The sequence below is a fragment of the Salvia hispanica genome, chromosome 6, assembly GCF_029641045.1.
Source record: "Salvia hispanica isolate PSC_SH4W2 chromosome 6, Shi_PSC_v1, whole genome shotgun sequence".
NCBI lineage: Eukaryota > Viridiplantae > Streptophyta > Magnoliopsida > Lamiales > Lamiaceae > Salvia > Salvia hispanica.
The window spans coordinates 19,226,774-19,243,065 of NC_142697.1; the positions used below are offsets into that span (position 1 = coordinate 19,226,774).

The 16,292-nt window shown below is 37.8% G+C and overlaps 2 protein-coding genes across 2 annotated transcripts; both read right to left on the reverse strand.

The window, feature by feature from the left end:
* Positions 1-7,199: 7,199 nt before the first annotated feature.
* Positions 7,200-9,800, reverse strand: LOC125203459 (G-type lectin S-receptor-like serine/threonine-protein kinase LECRK3). Its single transcript, XM_048101805.2, has one exon. The coding sequence runs from the start codon at positions 9,705-9,707 to the stop codon at positions 7,305-7,307; it is 2,403 nt and encodes an 800-aa protein (XP_047957762.1). The 5' UTR covers positions 9,708-9,800; the 3' UTR covers positions 7,200-7,304.
* A 1,670-nt stretch (positions 9,801-11,470) lies between these two features.
* Positions 11,471-13,912, reverse strand: LOC125206344 (G-type lectin S-receptor-like serine/threonine-protein kinase LECRK3). Its single transcript, XM_048105610.2, has one exon. The coding sequence runs from the start codon at positions 13,910-13,912 to the stop codon at positions 11,471-11,473; it is 2,442 nt and encodes an 813-aa protein (XP_047961567.2).
* Between the last annotated feature and the right edge of the window lie 2,380 nt (positions 13,913-16,292).

Here is a 16,292-nt window from a genome sequence, read left to right on the forward strand (position 1 = left end):
GAACTTCTGACCAACCACATGCTTCAAATCTGGAAAACATTTAGGTACAACCAACACTGTATAAAACGAGAGAAAAAACGACTCAACAAACATATGCATTTCGTACCATAAATCGTTCATTACAGAGTCTAATATACGCATTATATAATGCTACATGTCCAGTATGTGTATATGTTAAAAGAACTCCGTAACCCAACCGAATTGAAAACCCTAGAGGATCCACTGAAACTCATTCACTTTGAAGATAAGACGGGGTACTTACTACATACTACACCCTAGCCCCCAAGGATTGCTAAACCCTTGGGGAATAAATGAAACTTGCGCCAAACATACAACACTATATAAAACGAGAGAAAAAACGCCTCAGCAAACATATGCATTACATATCATAAATCATTCATTACAGAGTCTATTATAGGCATTATATAATGCTACATGTCCATTACGTGTATAGGTAAAAAGAACTACCTAACCCAGCGGAGTTGTAAACCCTAGAGGAACTCGTTCACTTTGAAGAGAAGACGTGGTAATTACTACGTACTACACCCTAGCCTCCAAGCATTGCTAAACCCTTGGGGAATAAATGAAACTTGCGCCAAATATACAAACACGTACAGACTACGAAAACGATCATAAAAACTTATTGTATCGATCACAAAAAATTATTTGCAATGAACCATTACTCCAACTAATCGGTATTCAAGTGAGCCAATCGGTTTTATAATCGTACAATGGAGAAATTTAATTACCTTCTTCCATTTTGTAGAAAACGAAATCAATCAACGATTGCTCCCAAAAACGGTTTTTCGACGACAAACCAAAAATAATAGTTTACGGAGAATGTTTCAACAACGCTTGTCTTCAACGTTGGAATGTCTTCAACAGAGAAAAAGGGAGAAAGATTCGAGAGAGAAAAAGAGTGTATCGTTTATTTCTGTAAAAAAATACCGTTGGGATCATGATATGGAGAAAATCAAGGAGTTACCATAACCAACTCCATTATGTATTATTAATCAGCCCTTGTCGTGAATTTTAAGGATTAAAAGTAAATAAATCAGCCTTTATTTTGGGCCATTAGATCTCTAAAATGGAAGACCAAGATTAAAAAGAACAATAGAACATAATATTAGAAAAGGATTTGAATACATCCCTATATATATATATATATATATATATATATATATATAGGGGTGCACTATGGTGCCACCATAGATAGGATAACACCATACCACCAATATAGTCCGTTAGATCTCATCTATGGACGCCTAGGATTAAGTTTCGTGAAAAAACACGGGTTTGCAGTCTACTGTATTAGATATTGCAGTCTACTATATTAGATATTGCAGTCGTGGTAAACTGCAATATTGTTGTGGTAAGACTGCAATATTCAATTAACAACACTGCAATCTGGTAGCGTAAAATTAGAAATTTCCAATTTTACCCCTCCGTGTTTTTACACGTGGCAACATGACAAGCACACGATTTTCAGATCCAATGGCCTAAAATGGTGGTATGGTGTTACAATAAAGAGTGCTGTCATCTTAATACATCCCTATATATATATATATATATATATATATATATATATAGGGGAGTGTTATATTGCTAACTCAATGCTTAATTGCTAACTACAACTCAATAATAGCCATTAGATATTCAAATTAAAGGCCTAGATCATTAACCACAAAATGTCAATACGATCAACAAAAAACGTCAATAAGGCTATAGGATTAATTCCAATAAAAATTAATAGGGGTATTAATGTCAAGTTAGTTATAACTAACTTTTAAAAGAAATCCCAAAACTTTAAATTCATATAACATATATCAAATTAAAGATAATTTTATAAGGATTCCAACGATATACTACATGCATATGTTCCGACGTCAAAATTTGAAAAAAAAATCTAGAATTTTCGTATTTTTCGTACACAGGCTAATGTCAATACAACTAAGATAATATGTCAATATAAAACATATATAATGTCAATCCTAAATTTGTGTTGACATTCTCAAAGCATTGTGTTGATATTTTCGAAACACTATATTGACATTTTCATCCAAAACCCTAATTGAGAAATGAGATGCAATATGAGCCATTCATTTTTATTAAATGAGTGGTCCAGATTTTTCCACATGGAAAGTATCTTTAGATTAATTAATTATGAAAGGGCAGAATGGTAATATCGTGGTAAATTTTATTCAGTTAATATTTTTTTTAATTTTTAATTTTAATTTTTTATTATTTTTTTTAAAATTTTTAAAATTTTTTATTTTTAAAATTATATTTTATTTTTTTTAATTTTTTTTAAATTTTATTTATTTATTTTTTATTTTTTTTAAAATTTTTTTTTAAATTTATTTATTTTTATTTTTCAACTACATATACAATTCATGTCAACTACACACATATAATGTTAACTATGTGTGATGTCAAACCACACACACAATTCCTGTCAACTACACACATATAATGTCAACTCTGTGTACAATCCATGTCAAACCACACACAAAATTCATGTCAACTACACACGTATAATGTCAACTATGTGTACAATCCATGTCAACTACATATACAATTCATGTTAACTACACAATATAATGTCAACTACATGTACAATTCATGTCAAATAGTATTTATTGAATAAAGTTGTTGACATTTGATGTGTAGTTGACATGAATTGTATATGTAGTTGAAAAAAAAAATTGAAAAATAAAAAATAATAAAAAAACGAAAAAAAAAGTTAAAAAAAATTTAAATTTTTTTTAAAAAAAATTTAAAATAAAAAATAAAAAAAATTAATAAAAATACAATTAGGGTTTTTGGCTTTTTAAACCAAAACCTTTCCCCGAATTCCGGTTTTTTCCATGAACTATGAGATTTGTTTTTAAAACCACGAACTTTCATTTCGTTAGGATTTTCCCCCGGCGGGTCAAGGACGAAACCCGGGTTGTCTACGTATCAATTTTAATCCTATTTGTCACTAAATTGATTACATGGATCATATTTGGCACAATAATACATACAATCACAATTATTACATAACAAATGACAACTTCTGAATAAACAAAACACAACTTTAACATTTTGAATTATGCTATTCGGGTCGGAAATGTGCTATTTGGGTCGGGTTGGGAAAATCCTAACGAAATGAAAGTTCGTGGTTTTAAAAACAAATCTCATAGTTCATGGGAAAAACCGGAATTCGGGGAAAGGTTTTGGTTTAAAAAACCAAAATTATGCCCATCTGTTGACATAAACTACATGCTGTTGACATTTCACAAATATTCTGGATAAGTGGCTGATATTGCATCTCAATTCTCAATTAGGTTGATAAATCTCAACCTAACAAGACCCTATATATATATATATATATATATATATATATATATATATTATTTTTACTGTATATGTCATAGTGTAGTGTCGTGTTTTACATTGTTGATTAAATAATAATACTAATAAAATATAATAAATTAATATAAATATAGTGATATAAAGTAAAATATAGTGTTAAAATTTGAAGGTAATGATAAAACTTAAAAATAATGTTATATATGACACTGTAATAAAGTCTATAATACGACAATAGCAAAAACATTAATAAACAATAATAATAATTATTATTCTATCACATTTAATTTTTTTAATTTATAAAGTTCATATGATTAGTACAATATCATATTTTGATGTTATCAATTAATTTTAATGATATAAGTTATAATATACACTACATATAATAAGACATGATATGCTACATACCTTATGTGAGATTCATATTTAAGCACCACTTTTGTTCAACGTATATTTAATGTTGTTGGTTTTGTGCTTATATGGAGTATTAATTTATACATGTAATATAGTACTACTAATCAACACATACCATCGTTGTGTTATATTATCACTCATTAAACGATTACATCTCATTTATATTTTTCAATTGATCAGTTGAAATATTTTAAATAAATTCTAATAATCTTGAAGTCAGTTGATCTTTGATTTATTTGTATGATTAGAATATTAATTAACTTTATATTTGGTTTAATCGGAATACTTAATATAAGATACTTTTTAGTCAAGGTGGTATTTGCTCTTGAAGGTGATTTAATATACATAAGGGGGTTGATACGGAATAATATCACTAACATATTTAATTGAAAATGAAATAAACATAGTAAGGTATTTCCAATTAAAATTAAGATCAATAATATAGTTAACTAAAAATGAATATTTACTTACTCTTTAGTAACTTTTAAATTTATTATTTTTATTTTGATAGGAAAATTGATTGTCCACTTTTTAATCTTATAAGTTTGTAATTTAGTTTGTATTTTAGTTCATAGTAAATTTCATTCAATTGATATTCAATTCAATTAAATAACTGGGAGTTTCAATTTATATACTTATGTATTTATTGTTTTATTTGTACGTACTTTTATTTATTCATTAGGTGAATTAAGTTTTGAAGTTACATTATAAATGTCACGATATTAAGATTTAATTTTGAAACCATTTGTGTTTAATAATTACTTTTTCATGGCTTTAAGGATCCGATATTATTTTAGGGAAAGAGTTGTAGCCGTAGGGGTAGTATTTAGTAGAGTGGTGGAAAAGGGTGATTATGTAAAAGGACGTACGCACTATCAAAAACCATTATTTAATAATTATTATATTTTCCATTATTTACAAAATTGCCACCGTGTGGCCAGCCACATTATGGCCGCATAACATTACTCTTTTGGTAATTGATCGCTTTTTCTAGTGTGTAGCTCTTCAAATCTCGGCTGTGGTGCTTCTTCTTGCTAAAACAGCTGCCCATTTTTGTCAATTTCTCTCTTTCTCTCCAAATTATGAACACAAAATCATTAAAAAAGATTGAATCTTGGAGGTGAAAAGAGGCTGTTCTGTGAAATCGTGAGTGGGAATGGTTGTGATTGGGAATGGGATTGAAGGAAACGGAATTTGAAAGAGAAAGGGAGGATGCACGTCCTTATAAGGAGATCATGCGGAGAAGATGGCTCCAAGTGGGAAAACCTGCGCGCCAAATATGCAGACAGGGAAGGACGACGGAGGGCAAGGAGGTCATTTGTCTTCTAAAAGGAACGGCAAATCGGGCTTCACAATTTGTACTATGAGGATCCAGTAAACATGCAGCGGTCTACCAAACGGTGGATTAGGCCCAAGAATGTTGCTACCAAACACCATCAAAGCCCACAAAAACTATCTGCAGTTGTGGGAATTTAAGTTAACTGAGATTTGAGCATAAGCCCAAGATTTCTACCAATCACGCCCTAAATTTTTTGAAATAACTGTCTAATCAACAAAAGAAAACTCCAATATCTTAATATTATTTTTAGCAAAATAATTGTAATAGAAAAACATGTTGAGTGTATTTCAAAATTCAATCTTTTCAACAATATAGATCATGATTCATGAGCATAAAACAATTCATATCCGTAGTACTAATATGTAGACAGTAGACCCGTTACTAAATTTATACATACAAAATGACACCAATATTGTTTTTTTTATACTCTATTAATCAACGTATTGAACCTTTCAACCTTATAAACTTCAATTATATGGTTCCAATTATACTTGACTTATGGAGGTCTTTGTTGGAAGATAAAAGCCAAAGTTCAATATTCAAATGCAGAAAATCAAATAATTTGACAAGTTACGTGATTTAAAGAATAGCCAGTTTACTTCAAAGTTCTAATCAATGTTTAAAAAATATTGTGTGTAGTTGGATTTGACCCTTGACCATAGACAAGATATAAAACATTTTAATCATTACTTTATTTATAAATAGTTAATTTAAAGAAAAATTAAAATATAAAAATAACATATAAATATCTGTAAACAAATTTAGCACAAGAATTGATATTTGTGCCCATCATAAAGGCATCAACAATATCTCCTTATATGGGGCATAAGTGGCTTAAGATGTCTTGCTGTGTTTTATAGTACCATATTTGATGAACATTTCTCAATATTTTTTTAGCAAAAACACAGGTTTTTATTGGTAAAATGTAGCAGTTAAAAAGTCAAGTAAAAGCAACATATAAGAAACAGTTGCTAAGCATAAGATGAGTGGATTGTGGAGAAGAAGGATATGATTCAGAAGCATCTTCCAATTGCGGCTGAAGAATCCTTTCAAACGCATAAAATTGTAGGTTGAAGTTACCTGGTCCCAAAGACATTGTCATTTCATGATTTCAAAAATATGGATCATAACTATAAAATAGTTATGTAATTTCAACAATATGGATCATAAGTATAAAATTCATATCCGTCATTTCTAACTTTTCAATTTGTATTTTAAGTAATAAAATATGTAATTCATATCCGTGACTACTAACTTTTCACTTTGTATTTCTATTACTAGAGAAAATTTATCTTAAAATATAACTATACTATATAATTAAAATGACTCACTTAATATGTATGTTGTGTCCCCAAATTATAATTACTAGTAGTATTATAAATAAATTTTAAAGTATTCAGAAGAGCTGAAGAGGCATTTTAAAGGAGAATTTAATAAATTTTTAAATTTATAGAAAAATTGTATGGATATAAATTTTTGAGGAGAGACATATATATGTCTTACCTCCGCCTATAACTTGACAGTTGAAATTTTTGAGATATTAATAATATTATGAATAAAGTAGGTAGTTTTTTTCGTTGAACTTTCAACCGCTACACACATCATTTTGACTTTGAGCATCCCCAAAGACTTATTTTATACATGGATGAAAGAAAATGATAACATTTGAAATATAGTAACTTAATATTTTATTTTTAAATATTATGAGATTGACCAATATTTGGTCAAATTTATTGATTTAAAGAGTTGTTATTTCAATAAAAAAAGATAGTGAAGCAAATTTGATGAAAATACATGAAAAAAGCACTATTATATCTCTTAAAATTTGTCACATTTTTCTATTTTAGAGTATCTCTCAAATTTTATACTCCTTTCATTTTATTTACTATTTTGAATAATGAATCGGATATTACATCAATTCAGTCTATTCATTAACGACTAAAATTGTAGGATTATATAAAAAGTACTACTACTTATACGAGTACTAATTTTTTGTAATCACTTTTATTCACATTACTTAAAAATTTGAAATCATTGTCATATCAAAGACGGTCAATTTTAGGGACAAAGGCCATGTCATAGTGGGGTAAACTTGGAGCATGAAGGTTACTACAATTTTTATAGCAAACCACATTTTGTTGGTACATGTAATATTCAGACAACAAGAGATGCTACATGTAATATGCATTGATAAAGATCAGAGAAGTTGAGAAGAAGGATCCGGAGGCGGCGGGACTTGAGCTGAGCCCTCAAGCATATGAACTACTCTCTTCATCTGTGGCCTCAACTCGGGATCTTCTTGAATGCACCACATTGCTATCTTCACCATTTTCTCAAATCTCATCGTCTCATCTCTCATCTCTTCATCCTCCAGTTCCTCCGCCATCTCCGCCACTGTCCCGTCGCTGCAGCAGTCATAAGCCCAGTCGCTAAGAATCCTCTTTCTCTCATCCTCAATATCCGGCTCGAAATTCTTCCTGCAGCACAGCAGCTCCAGCAGCAGCACCCCGTAGCTGTAAACATCCACTTTCACTGTTATAGGCATGTTTCTGAACCACTCTGGCGCAACATACCCTCTCGTCCCCCTGATCCCCGTCGTCGTCCTTGTCTGATCAGTCTTCAGAAGCTTGGCTAATCCGAAATCGGATATCTTTGCAATGTGAGCATCATCTAAGAGCACATTCTGAGGCTTGATGTCGCAGTGTATGATCTGCGTGCTGCAGTCTTCGTGCAGATAGCAGATTCCTCTGGCAACCGAGAATGCGATTTGCATTCTCGTGTGCCAGTTCGGCTTCAACTTGTTAACGAATAAGACGTTGGCGAGAGAGCCGTTGCTCATGTACTCGTACACCAGAAGCCTGTTTTGTCCTTCAGCGCAGTATCCCAACAATTGGACTAAGTTCTTGTGGTTGGTCCTGCTGATTGAACTCACTTCAGCTTTGAATTCTTGATCTGCATCATCTGCCATTCTGGTCAGCTTTTTCACCGCGATCACCTTTCCATTCTCTTCCAACAGAACCCCTTTGTATACGGTTGAGTACGCGCCGTTGCCCAGCTCTAGGCGGAATCCATCGGTGGCTTCTTCCAGCTCCTTGAAACTGAAGCACCTTATGTTCAGTCCGGGATACACTCCCCTGCCTTCATCTTCCACCTTTTTCGATTTCTTCCCGACCAAAAACAGCTTTGATGCAAACAGAAGTACGTTGAGAAACACTGAACTAGCCAACAAAACAGCACCGGCTATGATCAGACCTAATCTTTTTTTCTTCCCTGACTTACTCCCGAGAGGATCCGGAACGGTGGCGTTTCTGGCCCTCACCTTTATCAAAGCCTTTCCATTAACTCCGGAATCGATCTTCCCGTTAGAAAGAGGGAATCTCTTCTTCCAACAGTCGGCATTTCTGTATATAGCAACATCACAGAAACAATCAGTGAGGCACTGCTGCCGGCACCAGTCCTCCGAGACAGGGCTGAAGTGTGCATAATCGGAGTTGGGCCAATCCGCATCGAGCATGTCCTTGAACACGAAGGAATCACTGTCGTGCAATTCTGCATCGCAGCTATGCGGAAGGAAATCCTTCTTGCATCCACTCAACAAGTCAATAGGATCGATGAGAGAGTAGTCGGAGGGGCAGCTGCATCGCGGCCGCTGATCGTTTCCCATGGAGCAGAGACTGTTGAGACCACAAGCGCCCCCGCCTGTATCCTGATTTACTTGAGTGCATATATTCGAAGGTAAGAAGTCCTGAACGGACCACGCCCTTGGCCGCCCATCAGTCCGGTTATCAGACTTGGGATATACATAATGCCTGAGAACGCCGTCGTATTCCATCGTCAGTCTCTGGTAATACTGTGTTGATGAAGCTCCGAGGTTGGAGAACAGGTTGCTGAGCAGAGTCCCGTTTCGCGCAACGAGGTTAAAGTATCCGGATTGGTTGAAGATGAGGCGGAATCCATCTCCCACGGTCATTGTGGCCAAATACGCTTTGATGATGCCGTTCATGGGGAAGTTTCTAGTGTACCACACAAGATTCCCATCGGTCTGCAGCGTGAACAAGAATCTTCCACGGGAGGAATTTTTATCGGAGAAGCTGGAGATGAGCTCTCCGCCTTGATTGAGTATCTGAGTTGGGAGTAATGTGTCGGTGGGCTGGTCGAAGGTCTGCCACAGGTTTGCTGAAGCAGAGGAGAAGAGCGCGAAGTTGCCGGTGTCGAGCATAGCGGCGTAGGAAGCAGCGGCGCTGGACTCTGCGGCCCAGATCTGTCGGCCGCTGGGATCGTTGAGCTGGAGCCTTCCATTGGCTGCAAGCTGGAGTCGTGAACCCTCAGGGGCTAGATCGTCGCGATTGGCGGACCAGATGATAGTTTTTTCTGGTATTTGATGGAACCAGATGGCGAGCAAGTAGCCGCCTTTGGGAGCGGTCTGCTGGAATCCGAAAGCAAATTCAGAAGAAGGAGAGAGCCACGTTGAATTGGCAGAGTTTGCAACGAGGGACGACCCAAGAGTTACGTTGGTGCGTGGTTGCGCAGATGCCAGGATTGGTAGCAGTAACGTGATAGTGACGAACAGCATGTCCGTTCCGCTTGGCAATGAAGCCATTTTTAGAGAGTTTTTTTTTTTTTTTTTTTTAAATCTTAGAATCAGAGGAAGAGGAAGATGAAGATGATTTATGTTGGAGAGGCGACGAAGACTTTTACTGGGTCTTGGTCTTGCAGATAATGGACCACAACCAAAACAAATTGACTATAGTATCATTCTACTACATATTTTTATATATAAATTGTGTAGTCATTGTTTTATTAGGGAATAAACAACTGCAAATTAGATCCCAGCCTAATCAATTATTGGCTAACTTAAACTTCCATTGTTGCCGATCACCATAAACCAAACATAAAAGATTTTATAATAAGTTTATATAGTGATACCTACGCAACGGGGCCTCAATATATTCTTAGTGGTATATAATTTTGGGCCCAAGCCCGCTAATTGGAATAGTTATATAGTAGTAGTAGTACATCATTAATACCCAACTCACTTGCACTAGCAATTACTACTATCTAATTGAAACAATCACTAGCTTATTTTCCTCACCTACGATAATATTGATAGTTTTTGTGTCTTTGTGAATGTAAGGTAATAGTAATAGAATTGCTAGTTGATTGACATCAGGAGGAGGATAATGCAGCTGATATGAGGTCCGGTATAAATTTATTATTTCTTGATATACTATTTTCTGGGCTGAGAGTGAGGAGCCTTGATGTTCTATGCTTGTGAGAAGGAACTATTGTCTTTTCCGTATAATTGAGTGTAATTGTTTTTTCATCAACTTACGTAATTTATTAATCTGGCATCGCTTGTTTCTTAGGTGGTGTGATGTTATAAATCATTTGTCTGTGATAGAGAGAAGATTGATCTGTTAACTGTTTCCTGGATTTTTAATTTTTTTGTTTTATGATTAAGAAATACTAGTAAGCGTTTAATGATGTAACCTGTTGAACATGATAGAAATATACATGATCTCTGCTTTTGGTGATCATGAGAATTTGACTAGATAATTATAGCCTTATAGGCAGGGTTACATGAAATTTTCATTTTCTTAACTTGAAAAACATGTGGGAATTAAACAGTAATTTGTTGCTAGTGATGCTTTCTGCAACAGTTGCGGATATTGAAATGAGTGGTTTATCTAGAAATGAAAATGATATTGCTGGAGGAGGTTTCCCAGAGTTGTGAAAGATCAAAGATGCATTCCCACATGAGCCATAAATGAATGTGGGTGCACAGTTTCAATCTCCTCTCGTTAGTTCGACACCTAATTTACCAATGTATAGTCCTTTTAGTCTCCAATTCGATGGCACAAGTTCATAGACACTGGTGAATTTGAGTTTGGTATTGATGTTGATAAGGTCGATGACAATAACCTTGCTGAACTGATGAAGTTCTTTGCTTCATAAGATGTTGCATATGCTAAATAAACCATTCATCTGATATGGCTGCTGCATTTGTTGGCATTTATTCGAGCAGTCATTGAGGATTCTGAGAGTGTAGAAGAATATGGGGTTTGATGAGCTTATGTGAAGAATATATTTGGAGACAGGCAGAGATCATCACCAAGGTGGGACTAGGAGTAGTAATAGTAGTAGTAGAGTCAAAATCATGGTGATAACTGAATTTTATGTGCTTGATCAAGTGCTTAGGTGCAAGGTTCTCTACAGATATAAGTCTATATCCTAATCTCTTGTCAAAGTGGGGAAAATTTTGAAGAACGAAGGTAGTGCATTTTTATAGCAAAAACACATGTTTTGATTGGTACATGAAAGATTAAAAAACAAGTAGAAGCTGTAGATATGAATTGATAAGCATTAGAGAAGTGGAGTAGAAGGATCCGGAGGCGGCGGCACTTGAGCCGAACCTTCAAGCATATGAACAACTCTTTTCATCTGTGGCCTCAACTCTGGATCTTCTTGAATGCACCACATTGCTATCTTCACCATTTTCTCAAACCTCATCATGTCATCTCTCATCTCTTCATCCTCCACCACCATCTCCTCCACTGTTCCGTCACAGCAGCAGTCATAAGCCCAGTCGCTAAGAATCCTCCTCTCGCCCTCAATATCCGGATCAAAATTCTTCCTGCAGCACAGCAGCTCCAGCAGCAGCACCCCATAGCTGTAAACATCCACTTTGACTGTTATAGGCATGTTTCTGAACCACTCTGGTGCAACATACCCTCTCGTCCCCCTTATCCCAGTCGTGGTCCTTGTCTGATCGGCCTTAAGAAGCTTGGCTAATCCGAAATCGGATATCTTTGCAGTGTGAGCATCATCTAAGAGCACGTTTTGAGGCTTGATGTCGCAGTGTATGATCTGCATGCTGCAGTCCTCATGCAGATAGCAGATGCCTTTTGCAACCGAGAATGCAATCTGCAATCTAGTGTGCCAGTTCGGCTTCAATGAGTCAGCAAATAGCACGTTGGCGAGAGAGCCGTTGCTCATATACTCGTACACCAGAAGCCTATTTTGGCCCTCATCGCAGTACCCCAACAGCTGGACTAGGTTCTTGTGGTTGGTTCTGCTGATCGAGCTCACTTCGGCTTTGAATTCCTGATCTACATCCTCTGCCATTCTAGTCAACTTCTTCACGGCGACCATCTTTCCATTTTCGTCGATGAGAGACCCTTTGTAAACTGTTGAGTAAGCGCCTTTGCCCAACTCTTGGCTGAAACCATTGGTGGCTACTTCCAGCTCCTTGAAACTGAAGCACCTAATGTTGAGTCCGGGATAACCTTTTCTACCTTCATCTACCATCTTTTTCGATTTCTTTCCTACCAAGAACAGCTTTGATGCAAACAAAACTACGTAGAGAAACACAGAAGTGGCCAACAAAACTGCACCGGCTATGATCAGGCCGGGTCTGTTCCTCTTCCCCGGCCTACTCCCGCGAGAATCCAAAAGGGTGGCGTTTCTGGCCCTCACCTTTACCAAAGCCTTACCCATAACTCCGGTCCTCCCGTTAGAAAAAGGGAATCTCTTCATCCAACAGTTTACCTTTCTGAATACAACAACATCACAGAAACAATCAGCGAGACATTGCTGTCGGCACCAGTCCTCCGAGACGGGGAAGTAACCTGCATAGTCACCGCCAGGAAAATCCGCATTTGGAATGTCCTTGAAAATGAAGAGATTCTGCTCCTGCTCCTGCAATTCTGGATCACAGCTCTGCGGAAGGAAATCCTTCTTGCATCCACCCAACAAGTCATTAGGATCGATGAGAGAGTAACCGAAGGGGCAGCTGCATTGCGGGCGTTGATCGGTTCCCATGGTGCAGAGACTATTGAGACCACAAGCACCTCCGCCTATACCCTGTCTTATTTGAATGCATATATCCGAAGGTAAACTGTCCTTAACGGACCACGCCATGGGCCGCCCATCAGTCCAATTATCAGACTTGGGATAGATATAATGCCTCAGAACGCCGTCGTATTCCAGCGTCAGCCTCTGGTAATACTGTGTCGTTGGAGCTCCGAGGATCGAGAAGAGATTGCTGAGCAGAGTCCCGTTTTGTGTAACGAGGTTAAAGTATCCGGTTTCGTTGAAGATAAGGCGGGAACCAATGCCCTTCTTTCCTGCGGTCCAGTAACCTCCAATACCCACGTTGCCGTTGGAACTGGAACTCATTAGGATGTTTCTAGTGTTCAACGTAAGATTCCCATCGTTCTGCATTGCCAACATGAATATTCCACCAGAGAAATTTTTGTCGGAGAAGCTCGAGACCAGCACTCCGCCTTGATTGAGTATCTGGGTTGGGACTAACGTGTCCGTGGGTTGGTCGAAGGTCTGCCAGAGGCTTGCCGTCGCCGAAGCAGCGTTGAAGAGCGCCAAGTTACCGGTGTCGAGCATGGCGGCGTAGGAAGTGTTGCCGGACCCTGCGGCCCAGATCTGTCGGCCGCTGGGATCGGTGAGCTGGAGCCTCCCGTTTGCTGCAAGCTGGAGTCGTGAACCCTCAGGGGCTAGATCGTCGCGATTGGCGGACCAGATGATAGCTTTTTCTGGTATTTGATGGAACCAGATGGCGAGCAAGTAGCCGCCTTTGGGAGCGGTCTGCTGGAATCCGAAAGCAAATTCAGAAGAAGGAGAGAGCCACGTTGAATTGGCAGAGTTTGCAACGAGGGACGACCCAAGAGTTACGTTGGTGCGTGGTTGCGCAGATGCCAGGATTGGTAGCAGTAACGTGATAGTGACGAACAGCATGTCCTTCCCGTGCGGGCAGTGCCTCCTATAGGCAGCTCTGATCTTCGACCACATGTTGACGACCCGCTGGTTGTTCGCAACCAGCGGATCGTCGCACACCTCCAACCACCCCCTGGCCACCCCAGCGTACTCATCCTCCGTCCACTTCCTCCAGCCAGGGGTGTGGTCAACAGCGGGCTGCGATGACTCGCCGACCGCCTTGGCCTTCCCCCTCGTCTTCTTCTTCGGCGCGGCCCGCCTCGCCAGAACGGGAGTATCCGGATCCTCGAGATCGATCCCCATATCATGCAATGACAGAAGGTCATCGCCAGTGAACTGCGTCTTCACTGGGATCGACGTGTGAGACGAAGCTGTCAAAAAATCAAGCGAGGGCCGATATACCGTGTCCCCTCCCGGTGACCCCTGAACCCCCCCTGCATCCCGGGATGCATACCGTGCTGCATCCCCCCCGGCATCCCTCCCTGCCACATCATCCCCATCATCTGCTGCAGCATCATCTGCTGCTGCATCTGGGGCATACCCCCCCACCCGGGCGCTGACTGCCCGCCACTCCCCTGCCCGCCGCCCGTCATCCCCCACGGCATACCCCCCGGCATACCCCCTGCGCCCCCCCCCCCCCCCCCCGCGCACCGGCCATCATCTGATTCCAAGGGATGTTAAACCCCGGGCCCATCTGCCTCCATCCAGATCCCACAGATACCGTGGGAGTCTGAGATCCACTCGTCGCTGGACTGGACTCGTTGTTGTGATCCATCGCTCGATGATGCTCTTGTACAGAAAGTTAGAGAGAGAGAAAACTCGTTAAAATAAGTGGTGCAAATGAAAATGAAACGAAAATCGCGTTTATATAGGTTTTTTTTTTAAAAAAAAAAACAAAAACAAAAATGGGCGCTGGCCGATCGGGCCGCCACAATGGCGGCTAGCCGATCGGCTAGCGCTTCGGCCAGCGCCGAGCGATCGGCCAGCCCACACCGAAGCACTAGCCGATTTCGCTCTCGCCGACTGCAATGGTTCGGCTAGCCGATCGGCCAGCGCGACGAATCGGCTAGCCGGTCACTAGCCGACCATTGCGGATGCTCTTATATAAATTAGTGTCATTTCAATTATCATTCAAATACTCCCTTCTGTATCAGCTTACTTGTCCCTAGTTTCTTTTCGTTCCGTTAGGAAAGTCATGTCACACTTATTTTTACTCTTTATATTTGGTAATAGACCCGATATTACACGTAAAAATTCTCCTCGTATTTAAATATAATACTAATACTCCTTTTATATAATGTTAGTCGTACTTTTCATTTTAGATTTTAAATTTGCGATTGTTTTTTTTAGTGTAATTATTTTTATTTTATTAAGTGTAATGGGAGATCACTTAAGAAATTTTTTAATTAATACTAATATGTTAATTAAATATTCTAGTTCTTATTTAAAATATAAATAGTGTACGTAATTTGGGATGAGCTGAAAAAAAAAGTGTGAGTGTCACGAGACAGATAAAGTATACTCCCTCCGTTTCATATTAATAGAGTCATTTTTTTTTATTTCGGAAAGTTCCAAATTAATTCTCTTTTATTTTATTCACTATCCATTTACCATATAATTTTTAAACTAAATACCAAAAAGAAATATCTCGTTTTAACATAGAACCACGAGAATATAAAAATAGGACTGATTCACTTTTTTAACCCACTTTTTTAATGGGGACGAAGGAAGTGGGATATTGGTAGGGAAAAGTGATGACATTTACAGTGTCTTGGTCTTAATGACATCAATCTAGTGGATTAGAATGGACAACACAGTCCACAGTCAATAAATAAATAAAATTGACGACAGACCACAGACCACAGTCCACAACAATGTTTTATTAGCTGTGGACCTAATAAACAATTGCACTTTTAGATTCTGAATTTATTGCTAAATCCACGTAAAATCCTAAATCGTCAAGTCTGCCCACGAAAATCCGACAAGGCTTTTTGCTTTTAAAATATCTCATAAATAGGAAATTCTTTTACAAACAAAAGCTTCAGTAAACAACGGGCCTTAAACTCATCACGTTGTCTTAATAAATAAGATTAGGCCCAAGCCCAAAGTATAGGACAAAATAAAATCACTGAGAGCATCCACAATGACAAGATGATAGTTCGCCCTAGTGCTCATCCTAAATCCTAATGATTGCCACATTAGTGTTTCTTAGTCCGGCCTTTCCATATGTAGTGGTTCCGCCTTAATTTCCACCCTATTAATTAAAATTCATTTTGCATCTAAATTTTAATATTATTATTTTTTATTTTCATTTTCAATTACTAAAATATCAAAATATATTATATTAAACACCACAAAATTTTTTAAAATAACATACGTTACTTAATTAAAAAAAACTACTCCCTCCGTCCCAACTAAGTTGAGACATAACTTTTGGGCACATAGATTAAGAAAT